The sequence below is a fragment of the Porites lutea genome, chromosome 2 (assembly GCF_958299795.1).
Source record: "Porites lutea chromosome 2, jaPorLute2.1, whole genome shotgun sequence".
NCBI lineage: Eukaryota > Metazoa > Cnidaria > Anthozoa > Scleractinia > Poritidae > Porites > Porites lutea.
In genome coordinates this window covers 41,900,548-41,918,389 of record NC_133202.1, presented here as the reverse complement: position 1 = coordinate 41,918,389, position 17,842 = coordinate 41,900,548, and the positions used below count along the sequence as shown (strand labels likewise).

Below are 17,842 nucleotides of genomic sequence, written 5' to 3'. Positions count from 1 at the left end.
GAAAACACACTCTCGAGCTACCCAAAGTAAATACAACCACCTACGGACTTAAATCGCGGCGTTATACTGCTGCTAAGATTTGGAACGCTCTTCCAGATCAGTTTCGTGCCGCAAAATAATATCGGAACATTTAAGAACTTAATGTCTAAGTTGGATTTCTCAAATTTTACATTTTAATCCCGCAAATACATGTCAATACATCTTGCTTAGTTTTAACATCATTATGTAATAATCTCGTGATCTACTCGTGGTTTAATAATTCTTAACTGTATATATATTTTTTTATATAGTTTTTTATGAGAAATCTTCTCTTTCTATTATTATTTCTAGTCTATTTATTTATTTTCCGTGGCATGTCTGTAAAGTAGCTAATTAGCTAAGAACACTGACCACGTTAAATAAAGGGTATTGCATTGTATTGTAAGTTAATTAATTAATAGTTTATCCTAGCAGTTTGCATAGAACCTAAAACGGTAATGCACGAAAATGACGCATTTAGCCCAGTAAGTTTTAACTCAACTCGTGAGTAGAAACTGTGCGAGAGCATTTTCCATTGATTAAGTAATAAATATATATTTGAGCCGCTCAGTGGTTAAAGATACCAAAATATTAATCCTTCAAAACAAATTAAATTTGGTGTGCGACGAACGCAAACTGCAGACTTGCAGACTGGCTGGTAAACGAAGTAAACCTTGTGATGGAATGCTTTAACAGATTCCCTCTCCCTAAAGTTTAAGTCATTTAAAAGTCTATTTTTTGGATAGGGAGTCTGTTAAAGCATTTCACAACAATTCCTACCTCGTTTACCTGCCAGTCTACAGTCTGCGTTCGCCACATCGACCAACGGTGAATTTTGCTTCAGTTTCTCTTGTAACTTGAGCCTAGGGTACAGCATATAGTACAGCTGATATTCATTGCTACATTGTATGTCTGTCTGGATTTCATACAAGGTGCCTGTACTGAGTCTCTAGACGGCGAAGTCCAAGGGGCAACTACGCACCCTCCCCACCCATGAAGCTTATGACTGGTCAATCATTTCCCCAAGCTCTGCTAGTAGTGTTATGACTATGAGTCACCTCATTGATTTGGCTGGCGTAGGCCACAGGATAAATTCTCTGACTTTGCACTGCTTTCTGACAAGAATCTCTAATCAAAGTGACAAAATCCCCCCTCCCTACCCTTCTGGTTTTTACACAAAACAAGGAAGCCACCCACCCACGGATAGGTCTGAGCCTGGGCTCTCTGCTGACACCTAGCAAGACGCCAAGCCCTTTGGTTTTTTTCCCGGCCACAGGCGATGCTCGTGTTCAAGCGAAAACTTTTAGCAAATTCCCACAGATATATACACCCGGATTTTCAGAAATGAATCGACGGTCATGATTCGACACTAATCACGTGACGTATGGCTTTGCAGTACGTAAACGGTTGTAAAAATAAAGGCAGGCGAGGGGAGAAACATCTGGCAGGCAAGGACAGCTTAACACCAAAAGACAGTAACGTGTCACAATGTTTGGTCCTCGACCTATGACCCTAGTGAGCTCAAATTTTGCAAAACAGATAAAGAAAACCTTACATAAAAGAAAGTAACATTTGTTTTTTATTGAAAAAGGGTAAAATATATCATTTCTTTAAAGATCAAGGTAGAAGCCCGACACAAAAGGTTAAGAAAAGAGCCAAAAAACTTATAGGTCGAGACGACACGCGCGATAAGATGTATCGCGTTAGATTGCGTGACTTGTGTGAGAGACTGTTGTCTGAAAAAGAGAACAAATTGTCGATCACGGGCCTCTTTTTCTGAATTACAAGAGAAACATTCAAGCTATTATCAAAGTAAAATTCAGATTTTGTGCTTTGACTCCGGTAGGATGTTCAAGGTAAAATGTACTATTTGGAAACCTCTCGGTAGAATCATCAATCAATCAATCTTTTTATTTGGCCTTTCACATACTTATTACTGAATAATATAAGATAATATAATACCTGGGCAGGAGCTCTCAGGAAACCCTTTTGGGCTTTAGGAGGAGAACCCCTGAACAAGTTTACTACAATGATTTATTTTGAAGATTATGAAAAGGATAAAGCTGTGTTACGAGGATTATAGTAATTGGCGAACCTACTTAGAATAATTATTTATGTAAATACGTTTGTATAGTCAAATTCTGATTTTCTTGCTAGTGGAGAAAATGCGTTTTAATTTTTTTGCCTGATAAACTGAATGTTTTAATTTCTTTTATAGATTTTGGCAAGTTATTCCATATTGAAACTCGTTTTTATTTCACTGAGTGTTTTTGGTAGTTAGTTCATGCTTGGATTTTGTGAACGGTAGAGGATGATCTTGTGTTGTATAATGAACATCTTTGTTCAGACAAAAGAAATCATTGAAAGATGATGGTAGATTGTTGTTGAAGTAACGAAACTTGAACAAAGCAATGGCTTCATTGTTTATATCATCTAAAGGTGAAATCAATAGTTCTTTGAAGAGAGGACAAGTGTGTTCTTTAAAGTTTGAAAAAGTAATGATCATTATAATTTTCTTTTGTAGCCTTCTTGTTGGTTCTATTTTTGTTGTGTAAGTATTTCCCCATACAACGTTACCATAACTTAGGTATGGGTAGATAAGTGCATAATAGAGACCCTCCGTAACAACGCGAGGTAAATAATGTCTTGCTCGACAAAGTGTACCAGAAAGTTTTGCAATTTTGCTGCAAACATCTGAAACATGACTTATATGATTTTTCCAGTCAATATTTTCGTCTATGAGTCTTTTTTACATTAAGGAACAATTTGGTAGCCTTTAACCAATCAGAAACATTCTTTAGTTCTTCATTAACAGTTTTTGTATTGTTGTTTGAGCAGAACGAATGACCGTCGAATCATGTCATGCCAAAATCTGGGTGTATACATGTATACAGCACTGAAATCAGCTGTAACCTTATTAACGAGTCCTGATCTCTCTTGTTATTGGTCAATACACAATCAATATTACTGAGATATTCTTGAGTTTGTAAAAAAGACTGGGCAAGCCTGAACAGCTGCCAGGCTGCGCTGAGCCTGTTTTTGAAAACGAGAGTCAGTGCGTGGTCTCTGGATATGAAAATAATTTTAGTCGTGCAAATGTAACTAATTTTCATATGAAAGGTTTGTACTTTTAAAGCGGGAGTTTTCAAGCTCCGAAATGCCCTAGGCGAATTTTTACTCTGCAATTTCTTGGGCATATCAAACTGCAAAGTTGACCTTAATGAAAGAACTAGGGCGTATGCCGGGATCAACACATGCTGAGATACGTGCTATGTATTTCCTTATGTTTCAGTATAACGGAATACAAGCTGGGAGAAATGTGTAGAAGTTGAACTACGAATAGTACACGTTTTGTACTATCTCATTTAGAGCTGCTTGGACCTCCAGTGTGGTAGCTATTTTTGATGACAGTCTCACAGGAACGGGGGCTAAAATCTACCATCATTGTTTCGTCTAAATGGATGTCGTCCATGCGTATTTCATACGGTATGTCATCTGCGCCGAAGCCTCCGCACTTGAACATTACTTCGTTCACTAAAAGGTAAAATCAGTTTGTTATACACACAGTTTTGCTTGAGATATCTTGTCGCTAGTGAAATGACAGATCGTCTGCTATTGAAGATTGCATTGGGTGGGGGACAAACATGAGTTATAACTAATTTCATGCGGAAAGATTGCGTCTCTAATAACCTTTTAATTAATAACTAATTGTTTCTATTGAATGATTATGCAGGCATTGCAATGTACTGTAGATATAAACGAAAGTAGCGCAGTAATAGAATTAGATATCGTACAGTTTACAAATATCGGTATACAGATAGTATAATTCAATTGAGTATCATAAACAATTATTGAATTAGGTTTAGTATTACAGTCGACTCTCTCTTAACGGACACCTCTATAAGACGGACACCTCCCTAAAACAGACACCTAGAGTTGGTCCCTGCCTTTCTTTACTCCCTTTATTTGACTCTCTATAAGACGGACATCTCTCTAAGACGGAAACTTACTGCCGGTCCCAAAGGTGTCCGTCTTAGAGGGAGTTGACTGTATATGAGAAATTATGTAGATCGAGGAGGGTGTTATCAATTATCCACCGAGGCCGAGATCTGCATAATTTCTCATATCATACGAGAGCCAAGTTCAATACCGTAAAATTCCGAAAATAAGCCCCTCCAAATAGAAGCCCCACAAGCCGGTAACGCAAAAAAACCTCCGTTAAATCGCCCCTCCAAATATAAGCCCTCCCCGGGGGCTTGTACTTGGAGAATTTGCCCTCAACTACAAAGTAAATTTACTGCCAACTATAAGGCTAGCCCAATCGATTTTGAAACGCAAATTTCCCTCCGTAGATAAGCTCCTCCGAATATAAGCCCCTCCAAAAATAAGCCCCTCAAAAAGGGCTTTTGAAAAATATAAGCGCCCGGGCTTATTTTCGGAATTTCACGGTAATTCTTCTGTTATTCATTCAAAATATTTGTAAGTTCTTACCAACCCTATCTCCGTCTATACTTTCTTCAAAACATTTGCCTGTTCCTCGCACGGCTTCAGTACATAAACAGATGTTTTTTGTCGAAGATACTACTCAAAAAAGTAGATGACATTCATCGACCAATATGTTTTTGTGTACTCTTGCATTTCTTCCCTTCAGATTTAGTTAGAATTCCGACTTTATTGTCTTCGGATAGCAGTGAATACTTTGGTCACTTTGTTGAGTTCACTCATGCCTGGAAACGATTTGCCATTTTATATTTGGGCAATGTTATGTAACATCATTAGTGACCGCTGGCTAGTCTCGAAATAATTTCAATTAATAAAAGTATAAAGCTATTCGAATTTGACGAAAAAAACTACAATATAATTTGAAATTCGATATCGTAACATTAATTACGCTGGGGCCAAACCACCCCTCAAATCGGTCATTTAGGCTAAATTTACGTAACTTTTACATTTCTTTTCATTTCTGGACCGATCGTGTCAGATAGACTTCGATTGTTGAACAGGTAATTTTATTTTTTTGTTTGACGCAAAATGTCAAATTATGACGTCAGAAGGGCTGACGTCATCAAAATTGGTTAAATAAATTTTTTAATTTCAAAGTCAAACTTAGGGCGCTTTCCATTTGTCAAAACTGGCCGGACGGAAAAAATGAAATTAAATGAAATAGGCTTTTTCCAAGAGTTTTTCCTGAAAAATGTTCTCCTTTGTGCATACTATTTAGGATTTGACTGATCTGTCTGGAGAGTTTTGATTAAAAGTGAGATTATTAGTGCGATGGAAACGGTCTGGCCGGTCAGTTCTGACAAATGGAAAGCACCCTTATATCATCCAAAAGAGAATTAGAAGGGGAGTAAAACGCTGAAAACCGTTTCCCGCTACGACACGTAGAAATCGAGTTATGGGATTTTAAAGATATTTCAGTGCACCCGGAACCATACTTTTCCTTAAAAAACGAACCCTTTGATTTTGACATTTTAATGACGTCATAAAACTGTTTTCTTGGTTTTTGTCCAGTTAGGAATTTCCTTTTTCAAAATTTTATTTTTCCTTTAGCTTTCGAAGATAAAGATGTCTCATGTTTATATCAAATGGTAATGGTGACAAGACAATAAAACGCTTAAGTTAAGACTTATTTTACTTTGTAGTACGAATTTATGCAAACTGAAATGTCATATCTCAGCTCATATATGATATTGCAAATTTTTTTTCAGGTTTCATCTCTCCTTGAATATCTCTTTTAAAATTGATAAACAAAAATAGCGAGATTTTAAAGTTTAAAATTTAAGTATGAATGACGTGCGCAATTGTGACGTCATATTTTGACATTTTGATGTCAAAATACATGCCAATTTGATTGGCTGGATATTTTGTACTTTCAGGCCAAGTTTTTTTTGTTAAGGAAAGAGTTAGAGTTAACTAAGTAATTAACATCTTCAATGGCGTGTTTTGGAGGTGCGACTTGATTAGATCTGTTTCCTGGAGTTAGTCTTAAAGGAGGGCGTGGTCACCTATACTCCACTATCAGATCTAAGATTGTAAGCACTTTTTGCCTAAAGTTAGACCAGCTCCCCGATATATTAGCTGCCGCAGCAAGGACGTTTATTCCAGTTTAATACTTTTGTGGTGCCTAATAAGTGGTAATTCAGTTTGAAGGAAAAAAAGAAATAGATTAATTTAGCAGTGTTAAGGAATAACAGTAGATTGGATTGACAACCGAAACACAGAGATCTGTGCTTGGAATTCCACTGGCAGATGCCCCACGTGCATCAAAGAGGGAAAGAGAGAAAGTAATTTCTTCACCATTGGAAATTCCAAAGAAAAGGAGATTGCAAAGTAAAATTTAAAGATTTTAGATAATACCCCAATTTACAGTTACAGGTAAAAACGAGGCTTGAGTTGTCGTTGTTTTGATAAAACCCCTTTTGCTATGTAAGTCCTATACCCTATGTAAACAATTCATATTGTTATTTCGCTGACTAGAATTTCTTAAGCTCAATTTTTATAAGGATAGAAAGGTGTTGTCCCCTTTTCGCTGTTCTTCAAGATTCATTATTTAATTCTCAGTGTCTCAGTATTCTAACGGTTCAAGTTAATTAACATTCACCCATCGAAATCGGCTCGCCTCTTCCACTTCTACATATCGAGAAGTAATAGTGTGATTTACAGAATGATTCGCTGAAAAAGGAAACACCCAAATATCTTGATAAGAAATTCGTTCAAAGGATGAAAAAACTCTTAGAAAAATCGACTCACACTAGCGTGAATTATCTCCGGGTCTTCGTTTCTAAATCTGAATTCTTCTGTTCATGTCCACTGCTAGCTCAAACTGAATTTTAAAAACATAGCGCTTGAATGCAAAATTCCCTTAGGGAATTTAAGGGACGCGTTGCTATCGGCAACGGGGATTTAATTTATAACAAAAGGGTTTTGTATCAAAACAAGGTCAACCTCATCCTGACGTTCACTCAAAGGCTAGGATACTTAGCCAACAACTGTAAAATGATCTATTGAGATTTCTTATGTGACGATTGCACTTTTCTCAAGGCAAAAAGATAGACAAGACCAAATAGCAGTGATTTCGTCAGCAAATGAGACTCCTATCTTTCAAGGCAATTATGGAGGGTGACCCTGAACAGGTCAGAGTATCCGGAGATATGTTCCATCAACAGATATTTCCTGAAGAAAAAAGATAAAAACAGGAACAAGAAGAAGGCCCCAGCTGCCAAGAGGTTCAGTAGTATCCGTCAAGAAGGTTTCATTAGAAATGTGTGACTCGAAACCAAAGCTGTTATGTGGAGATGAGATGAACGGAATAAAGTGTGCGTATGAATTACTTACAACATTTTTAAACTCTTGCATGTCCATCGTATTCTACCCGGTTTTCAAGAAGTGGAATGAGGAGAGTACTGGGGCCTAAAAGCATAGTAAAAGAGCTTGAAATTTTGAAACAAGTTTCTGATGGTGCGAGGCAACACAATATGGAAAAAGAAAAACATTATTCAACTTCAGCAACAATTTCCACCTTTATACTACATATATTTTCCTTCCTTGCTTCATTTGACAGCAGGAAAAGGTTGCCAATAATGGAAATAGAGACAGACAAGTAGACATTTCCCGGGCGTGATGTGTTTATGCTATTCATGCTGCTTTGCTTATAATTGTCTTGCGGAATACAAAAATATGATCATTCAAGCAAAAACTGTAGACTGCCTGGATGATCCTCAAAGGAGGGGTGTAGGAATATTTTTTATCTTTCGACGTTATCGATATTGTAACGAGCAAAGGTGGCGTAGTGATGGCAGTACACCATCCCCACTGCTACCTCAGTAATGTGACACAGGTTTGAAGCTCAGAGGGTGGGTCGAGTGTATTGTTGGTTCTCGCGGTTGCTCAGGAGAGGTTTTCTCCTGGTATTCTACAGTTTACGTTACTCTCCAGTTTTTCGCTTTCGTCTTTAACCCAATTTTATCCGGAATGAAAAACGAAGAACACCGCTGTGGATTTACGACCACCAAACCGTTATTCGCCTTAACCACAAATGTATTTACTTATTATTTAACATCATGCACTTGGTATTCATGCCATTTTTCAATCATTATTTTCTTTACCTGCACTTTCTGGGGCATCAAAATCTGTTTGTGTGCTTTTGCAGGTAAATGAGGTAGGTCGTTCTTTAAGCACAGGGCTTGCGCACGTCAGGCTGTGACTATGAGCACGCGGTCTGCCGGTAGCAGCGGCATGCATAGAGGAGGCTTGGAGGATTCCTTCTTCCTTCATAAGGAATTGGTAGATCTAAAGGTAAACGTAGTGGGTGATGTTTTAAAATGAAAAACGCAGATTTTCATTAACAATGCTGGTTACTTTTACGGACTTTACAGTAAGACGTCACGGCATGGTAGAGTTAGTGGTGGTGGTGGTGGGGGCAGTGGTATTGGTGGCAGTGGTAGTGGTAGTGGTGGTGGTGGTGATAGTTGCAGTGGTGGTGAAAGTGGTGGTGGTGGTGGTAGCGGAAGGGGTAATGGCGGGCGGTGGTAATGGTCGTGGTGGTGATAGTAGTAGTAGTAGTGTTGGTCATAATGGCAGTGATGATGGTAGTGGTAGTGGTAGTGGTTGTGGTTGTGGTGGTGGTACCAATAGTGGCAGTGGTGGTGGTAGTGGTACTGGTGGTGATATTAGTAGTTAGTAATAGTAGTGGCAGCAGTAGCGGCAGTAGCAATAGCAGTACGAAGCGGTATCAGCGGCACAATTATGTTATGACTTACCTTTGGAACAAATACCAATAACAGCGTAACTGTAGTACAAACAATAAGACAGAGCGAGGAAATGGCATATGGAGCTTCGTAGTACATGGATCCATCCAGTGCAATGGCCACAATTGCACCGATAATGGACAACACAACAACATTATAAACAGACATCCCAATGTACTTGGAGTCATTTAAGGCAGGAATTGTGACATTGCGTGTCTCCCAGGCTAGGAAAAGCCCAAATAACAGAAGTATTCCTTTGTAGGCAAATAGGACTGCCAGAAAATAGGTCTTGTATTTGCAGGTGCACTGGTATAAAGCCGGAATGATGATAGTGTCTTGTTCCTTTCGGCTCTATGGATAAAAAATGGCATGAAAGTAATCATGCTTTAAAATATTTGTTAGTTAAAGGTACGCCTATATGAATGAGTAGATGAATGAATGAATGAATGAATGAATGAAATGGATGAAAACTTTTACTTAAGCTATGTCAATGCATCAGGAATTAAAAAAAAAAACAAGAAACAACTATTAACGGCTTGGAAACTAAAATTTGATAGCATTTTGTTTTGAATAAGGGTATGGGCATGATTTTCAGGTGAACATGCCTAGCGAGCGTAAAAATCGCATCTAGACTGAGGATTAATGAGAGAGGGAAAATTTTATATATTTAGGCATGACAAAATTCAAGGGAACATTGGTACTTAGAAATAACATCTCATAGGCATGGAAAAAATGGGTTCATGCCCTCGCAGCCCAAAATTGACCCAGCTAAACTTTGGTCCCAGATCTCTCGCCGGGTTGATAATTAATTCCCAGTTTTTGCTCCTCTGGTTTGGCATGCCGGGCATGCCGATGGTGAAGCTTATGGTGAAGCCAGTTGGTTTGGCATGCCCGGCATGCCAGGCAAGAAATTGGCATGCCCAGCGACACTGATTTTGATGTTCGCTTCAGCATCATATCCTGAGAATCACATATAATCGCCAAATATATCTTAGGGAGCTTGAAGTTACAGGTTTCATGCCTGGCAATAAATGCAGATTATAACAAAAAAAGTCATGTTTGTCACAATGTGTGTCACGGGATCGACTGGCAAAACTGAAGACAGAAGCCTGGATTTATAAATAAAAAGCACAACAAAACAACAGTATTCATGCATAAAATAGAATACTTAACTTGCAATCAAAGATTAATCCTTTTATTTCAAACCGATACTGATTTAAATTTGATCGCGGAAAAGCGTCTTAAACAATAAGATAACAAATCTTCTCAGTATAAACTTATCCATGCTTAAGTTTTATCGCGTCGGAATGTTTCCCGGTCAACAGCATTAAAAGACTGGTGAAAATTAAGCTTACCAGGTCGTTCAAGTCAGTACGAGAGTACGACGCTCATACTGCAAAGACGTTCTGATTTGGTGAATTTGGACTGCCTTCTCAGAGAGATTTTGCTTAGTTTTTCAGTGCGCTTCTTGTCGGCTATGCGAATCTCACAAACTGTTTTACTCCTTGCTGACGATAGTCCTTTGAGCAAAGTCATCTGCGTCATCCGAAGATACCCCGAGCACGCACGACATCGGCCGAATTTCCGCAGAAGTGTTTTCGGATGACGATGAATCTAGTTTGTTGTAGCGTGGCAGTTGTGGCGTCACGATGTCGTCATGTCTCTTCGCACTTGTTTGTCTTTTTTTTCTGCGGTGCATGGTTGAGATGTTGGTGAATGCTGGACAAGAAATGGATTCTGCGAGAGACTGTAAGTACAAATTTAGTATTAATTTGGTAAAGAAAAAGCCTGAATACCGAACAAATCCCGTGAATTATTCTTTTGGCATTCAGTTTATCTTGCTGTTGAGCATGCCTAAGAACTCCGGCATAAGTGGTTGTCAACTCGTTCACTTCGGATTGTTTCTGTTTGTATGTCTTGTAATCTTCTTCTGCTGCTAAGAAGACTAGAGAAAACTTCAAAAATATAGAAACCAAAGCTAAAAAAAGTCAGATCTAATTTTATACCTCGAGTATAATTATTTTTGGCACCTAGGGTCATATTTTTTCACTGTACTGGTAAAGTTACTTATTTTTGCTGCATAGTTTGACTGTTGTTTGAAAGACAATCAAACGGATATTACAATCACTTTTGGAGACAAAATAAAATATCCGTAAATCAAATGCCAAGATCAGATTTGGATTTCGCTTTAAAAAAATGAACATGCTGCAGGTGTCAATGCAAAGTTGTAAACAACTCAATATAAGCAGTCTGTGAATGTGTGTTTAGGTCCACAAAACTAATTTTTCTTTTGGACATCTCATCCAAGCAAAGTCTTAAGGCTTACATTGCTTGTCTACGAGTGTACTACAAAAAGCTTTGCTACAGTAAGCCTCTGAGAGGCGATTCTGGTAAATTTATAGGACGCTAAAATGCAAATAATTCTAAGCTTAAATAACCTGGCTGCGGGTCCGACTTTTGAATTACAAAATGTTCACGTTTGCCGGCTCTACTTTAAATGAACATGGTTTTTGAAATGATTTTGTACTATTTTAACCCGAAAATTATGATTGGGTCATAAAGCTTTTAAAACGGACGAAAACTAAGCTAATAAACATGTTCAATGTAAAAAACTAAGATTTAGTCGCTTTTTCAACTTTGCTTTGTGGGCCGAAAAATTTACCTTTACGCAAAAACAAAAGCAAACATTGAGGCTTTTATTCGACATATTTTCTGAGAATTTTATCTGATCAATTTAATGTCACTGGTATTGTTTTCGTAAAGGAATTTTCCTAATTATATGAGCTTTTAATTTAATAATTTTGATACTCTATATACTTCTCATTTGATAGCTTCACTTTTTTATCCACCGATTGAGAAACAAATTCGCTCTCGTTAAATCCTATTTTATGACCTATTTATTAGAACTCTAGGTAACATACGAAATGATGTAACCGGTCAGGCTTTAACCTTTGGTCTTAACCCCTAATCAGTTGACGGGCTGCGAGAGAATATCGCCACAAAAAGGTGCGAAAAAGTTTTCGCTGAGTTTCCTTTACATATTCCGGCTTTATATGGGTCTACACCTTACCTACTTAAAAATGAAACTATTGTTCAATTAAGTGTCAGTCAAACTCGGTATAATCTTGACTTGCAAATCCAAATGCAAAGGTTTATTTCGCAGTAGAAGAGCGTGTAAACATCATGAACAACGCAATGTAAAGTTCTATGTAAATTGGCAAATGTGAAACCACGTTTCTTTCACTTTATTTACCATGCATTTAGCTCAATTGCACACTCTTGTGAAATTAGCCTCAGACAATTAGTTGCGACCTTTAACAGACTCAACAAGCCAGTATGAAAATATCTTAAGAGAAGCTGAGCTCTACATGTTCTATTTCTTTTTTTTTTATTTTGCCCTTTCATGTGTTAACATTCCTTTTCTTTTTTGTTACAGGTAACTTCCAGACATGACGAGGAGATAATTACTTTTCTAGAGAGCAATTCTTTGATATTGTCAGTTATTACTGACTTACTTTGAGTTTAAAACAAAGAACACAGACACTGGTAATGACACAAAAACATTAATCCCTGGCAAGCCTACAAAACAAGAAAGAGGAACTCAGACTCCTTATCAAAATGTGAAACAAGACAAAAACAGCTTTTCTAACGTAGGGAAAAATGCGTTAGAGAGATTTGTAATTGCAACGTTATATTCAAGCACACTGCATTGTCAAACATCATAATTTACTGAATAATGAACAGTGATTTTGGGGCTTAGCTCAGTTTGTAATGAACTTTGAAAGATATTCTATAACCTTGTATTTTTAAAGCTTTCATGGAACATAGATGCATTTTATTATACAATGAAAATAGTCTCTGTCTCTCTTTTTACAGATTTCAGTCAATTCCATTTTATTCGCAATATGAAATGGGAATCCTATTAAAGACTCATTAAAAGGGGTGAGGAGTTTTCACAATCCCCCAACAGGTCATCTCCACGATGACGCTGTTTTATTACTACGGCAGAATCCCTCAGGGTTTTACTTTCTTGTGAAAATTAGAGCTTTTGTTATTTAAACTTCGCTGGGACAACCAAATCTATGAAAATAAAAGGAATAGCAATGACGTCATCGTGTAACCGTACATCAAAAGATAAGAAATGTGATCTGTTTAGTTTTTTTTTTTTAGCCAGGCTTAAAATATCTGTAGATTCAAGGAATTATAACCTTTGCGTCGAGAGCATGCCAGAGACCGATTTTGGCATGCCCGGCATGACCCAGATTATGGCACGCCCGGCATTCCAGAGAATTTAGCATGCCGGGCATGTCAGAAAATTTGGCATGCCCGGCATGCCGGAGATTTTGCTGGGTATGAATTACTTATTACTAGAACCTAGGCTTCTCGCGGCCTAAGTGAGAAGGTCACAGAACCTCAAAGTATGCTTACAGGGCATGCGAAATTCTGTTGCATGCCAATTTCAATGCAAAACCACTCTGGGGCCACCCCCTCTATTACCAGTGAGCAAATTATTGACGATAGGCATGGGAAAAATCCTTGCATGCTAATCAACATTGAAAACGTAGCAGAAATGTCCTCAATTGCTGAGTCATGCCCAAGGGGGGCTTTAAAATACAGAATTTCCTGTCATGGATGAGGGAATTTTCCGTAAACAGCATGTGATCATGCCGGCTAGGACGTATTGCCTCCGTATTGCCCCTTTTTACAGCTAGCTAGGCTCATTTTGAGGTTCCAAGGCCTGAAATGACGAAAAATGCATGCCCTAAATGTAAAAAGTCCAAAAACGTCCTCGAAATTTTAGTTTCCAAGCCGTTTATTATAGTAAAAAAGGTTTTCAGCCAGCCCTGAAAGCCCGAAGAGAGTTTGCCTGCCGTAGCTCAGATCAGTAGAAAGGTTATCCATTCTAAGAAACAGGAAAGAAACAACCTAATAGGAGCATCCAAAGCTAGAGCTTCACGAGCCTATTGTACCCCTGCAAGAATGAATAATGATAATATGACCTTCGAGTTTTTTCAAGGAGTGGAAGCTGTTAAACACCAAGGTTATATCGTGATCAATAGTTCACGCGAAAAGTTAAAACGACTCAAAAGTTCCTACCAGTTCTTCGAATTTTAATTCTTCAGCTTGGAATGGGTCGATAATAATCCAACAGGACAAGAAAATAACATCCACTGTTAACAATACTGCTACGATAGCAAGGAGATGAAGATCCTTTATAGCCTGTTATAATATAATAGAAAACAGTGTTTTACGAAATTATTCCCGTTAAAGATTCATTCGATTAAGAACATCATAGAAGTTAGTATACATACTCTAAAGCTTTAACTACATTTTATGCATTGGTGATTACTTTTAGCATTGGGATGTTAAAGAACCGTTCATGCTTCATTTCAGATTGCTGGGTTTTAATTGTTTATCTCACCATATCATTCTACCCAATTGTAATTTGTCGAGGGACGCAAGTAAAGTATGTTGCTGTAAGAGAAAAACAGTGCATAGAACACTAAAGCTAATATTTTAGATGACTTTACACTAGTTGAATGCTCGTATTTTAATCGTGGAGTATCCATCTTGAATTTTCACCCAATTCAAGGTGAAGAGGTCAAGGTCAAGAGGTCAAGGTCAAAAGAAGCCTTTAACTTCCATTTAATTCGCAAACACCTAGACCGAACTGCAATATAGAGTGGAACACATCGTACCATTTTCTTGAGAGTCTTGGCCGCTGTGAATATCTTGTGAACTCGCCATGTTTTGCTGAACATTGCACCGAAGGATAAGGAAAATCCGATAGACAACACTGCAGCTCGTGCCTGTTGGTAAGAATCGAACTCATTTTATTAATAAATCCAAAACTTTACATTTTTTTGCTCATTTTCGTCTTTCAAAAATACGGGAAGGAATAGAATGAGTAGAAATAGAACTGCTATCTTAAAGGCTGACCCCCTTTACTCCGGCCCGGACAAAGTTTTGAACGGACAAACACTTGTGAAATCGGATCTGCCTTTCGTTTACATGGGACCTGCGGCAAGGTGCGCAACTTGACCTGACAGGAACGGTTCCACTGTTACACGGCCTCGTGTAAACACCTGAACTGTGCAAGTTTTTGCACAGTTTGTGCGGTAGAAGCCGGGTATTAGTAAAACGCGGGGACGAGGTCGGGGTCGGGTTCGGGGTCTGTCTTATATTCAAAGAATGCTGTTTTAGGGTTAGGGTTAGGGTTAACCCTAACCCTAACCCTAAAACAGCACTCTTTTAAACAAAAAGATAGACCCCAGCCCCGACCCCACGTTTTACTGACAAGCCTGAAGCCTAGTTACGCGCCGTGATAAAAAAAAGCCATTCCAATGCTGCCACCGGCAAAAATTTGTTTGAAAACTACTGTAACATGGACAGATTTGGCACGGTTCTGTGTAAACAGGTTGCACAGGGAAAAATTAGTCCGTTCAAAAATTTGTCCGGACCCGTGTTAACACCTGTCTTATCGGGAATTCTACGTTAGCCGCCTTAGCACATTGTTCACCAAATGAAGGAAAGCTTTCTCTTGAAATGTTACAGCTATTTTATACGTCAGAAAAGGGTAGACTCTTGCTCAAGAAAATGCTCGTTAATAATAAATTTCCTTACGTTGCAGTTGATGCCATAACCTTGCAAATCGAGAAACCTCGCATCCAAACCCAACAAAACAATGGAGACGTAGCACAGGATGCATCCCATAATAATAATATTATTAAGTTTAGGCGACGACATCTTGATTATCCTGACAAAATGAAAATAAAAGATGTAATTAGGCAAAGAGCTCCAATATTTAATGCAAGTTGAGATTAGAGATCGGAAACAATTCAAAAAGGCTTTTGCTTGAGAATATGTTTTGTATTGGAAAAGGTCAGAAACAGCAAGGTTAAAGTCCTACCTGTTTTTACCTTTACTAATGTTAAAATATAGAAAGCTCAACGAGCAGATGATGCCGATCGCTGCCATGAACCACATTATGACGATAAGTGGTAAGGGACTTATCATCAGCTCAATTTTTCTGCTGGTATGATCCTTCGGTGGTCGATTGTCTGAAGGAGAAATGCAAAAGGTGAAATCAAAAAGAGTACAAAACCAAAACCACGCGACCGCGTTTCTTGTAACATGGAACAATGGAGACTTTTACTCTACTTTCTTTGGCATTAAGTAATTGCTTAGAACAATGCTTGAAATAAGAGAAATCTCACCGTAGCAGGCGTTCATAGCCCCAGCTCCAGCTGTAGGTCAGCCACCTGATTATCCATAGATAAAGGTAGTTTCTAACAAAATTCGAGTAGTACTATGTATGGGCACGCAACAGAAACGTCTTCGGCCATTAACAATGTTATAAACTTAGTTGGAGAGAGCTCAAGCGAAGTCTAGTAAGATCTAGTAAATCTCTCCCTCCCTAGAAAATGGCACATCTGGTAGTATTCTCACAGTCCCAACTTTGCACAGACTACTATTGTTGCTCAGGATTACTTTCAGCACACGCAGACCGAAGATAAACTCCAAGTCACAAATGGCGGTCATTAAAGCTCTGCTTTCATGGTAGGTTTTTGAATCTTTAAAAACTGGCTTTGCCCAAATTTCCCTTGCTGCCCAAAAAATCTGAGTAGCCCTAAATTTGGTGGAGCCCATATGCTCATGCATATTATCGTTGACTCTGAACGGACTGTGCCCTAAACTCATGTGTACATTCAACTGGAGAGACAGCAAAGAATACTGAACATCAGATGAGCAAATTATAGAATGTACTTAGAGTTGCAGATTGTTCAAGGAACTAAACAGGACACCAGACGACGTGGCAAGTGGACGGCGCTTCAATAATAAAAAGGCACTCGAGGGAGTGTACGTTATATCAGCTTCGGTTATTTCCGACGGAACCTACCGACATATTAATCGATTATTGATTAAATCACCAACGTCAACGTTATCATCGTCATCATTATCATTATTGTCATTACATCATCATTATCGTCATCATCATCATCATCATCATCATCATCATCATCAGTGACTGCAATTTCGATATTTTGATAAGACATTCAAGTGCAACGGAAACATTTATTACCTTCCCATATCTTATTTCGCTCAGATTCAAATAGATGGAGTTCGTCGGAGGAGGTGAAATGTTGACCAATCCTAGTTTCGTTTCCTAAAAAAGGACAACAAAAACCTTACCTGTTATTCACATAACGAGCTGGCAATCAACTGAAACTTAAACTGAAACGACTATGATTATAAATATTACAATGAGAAAAAAATATGTATCAAGAAATATTTTATAGAATTTTTTTTAAATGCACATAACAAGGTCTTCTCTCAACGTCTTGTAAGTTAATGTATTTTTTAATGTGTTTGTTATTTTGGGAGACAACTGCAAAATGGTGCGTTTTTGGAGACAGATGCAGATGCAAATGTATTTCTTCATAACTCATCTTGTCGTTTTTAGAGGAAATTCTTCTTCCAAGCACTTTTTCTAAAAGAAACTATTATCCTTACCGAGCAGCTTACCTTCTCTATTTTGCTTAATAAGAACTGTTCCAACTCTTTCTCTGTTTTCATCAAAGCCTACAGGCCCCTGTACAACAAAAAATAGTAAATTTTATCTTAAAAGTACTGGAATCTTTAAGAAAAACTGAGGTATATTGTTAGTTAAAAGGAGCCTTTGACTGCACCCAAAGCAATTTTTCTGTTTCTGTGTCTCAGTAAAAGAAAGTGTAGCATAATGCATATTGATAAAACGCTTAATTCAAAATCTGCCGTGTTATCGTAGATTATACTTACAGTTAATCCCGCGAAGTTTACGTTTTGAATGCCACTTCTTATCGCTGCAACTTGCTTGAATTTTCGGTTTAAAAGCTTCTCATATTTCATCCCCTTAGCAAAAGCGGAATCCAGCGCTATGGCTACTACCCATGCTGAATCGAAGGCGTACGCAGAGTCCTTCCTCAGATTGTTGTGCTCGTTCACTTGCCTCATCTGCCACCAGAATCTTTCAGACGTCTTACGAAACATGAAAAAGTAATGTCAATGTGATAATGATAACGACAACAACATGA

The 17,842-nt window shown here is 38.1% G+C and overlaps 1 protein-coding gene across 1 annotated transcript in view; it reads right to left on the bottom strand.

Moving 5' to 3' along the window:
- Window positions 1–3,223: 3,223 nt before the first annotated feature.
- The window catches only part of LOC140928657 (gamma-aminobutyric acid type B receptor subunit 2-like), a 35,989-nt gene continuing 21,370 nt past the window's right edge, over window positions 3,224–17,842 (bottom strand). Inside the window, exons 8-17 of the mRNA XM_073378435.1 lie at window positions 17,568–17,786; window positions 17,295–17,361; window positions 16,852–16,935; window positions 15,679–15,829; window positions 15,393–15,525; window positions 14,468–14,578; window positions 13,866–13,988; window positions 8,781–9,119; window positions 8,127–8,310; window positions 3,224–3,552 (exon numbers count right to left, since the gene is read on the bottom strand). Of these exons, the coding sequence (XP_073234536.1) occupies window positions 3,380–3,552; window positions 8,127–8,310; window positions 8,781–9,119; window positions 13,866–13,988; window positions 14,468–14,578; window positions 15,393–15,525; window positions 15,679–15,829; window positions 16,852–16,935; window positions 17,295–17,361; window positions 17,568–17,786 (1,584 nt within the window). The 3' untranslated portion in view covers window positions 3,224–3,379. The remainder of the gene's footprint in view (window positions 3,553–8,126; window positions 8,311–8,780; window positions 9,120–13,865; window positions 13,989–14,467; window positions 14,579–15,392; window positions 15,526–15,678; window positions 15,830–16,851; window positions 16,936–17,294; window positions 17,362–17,567; window positions 17,787–17,842) is intronic.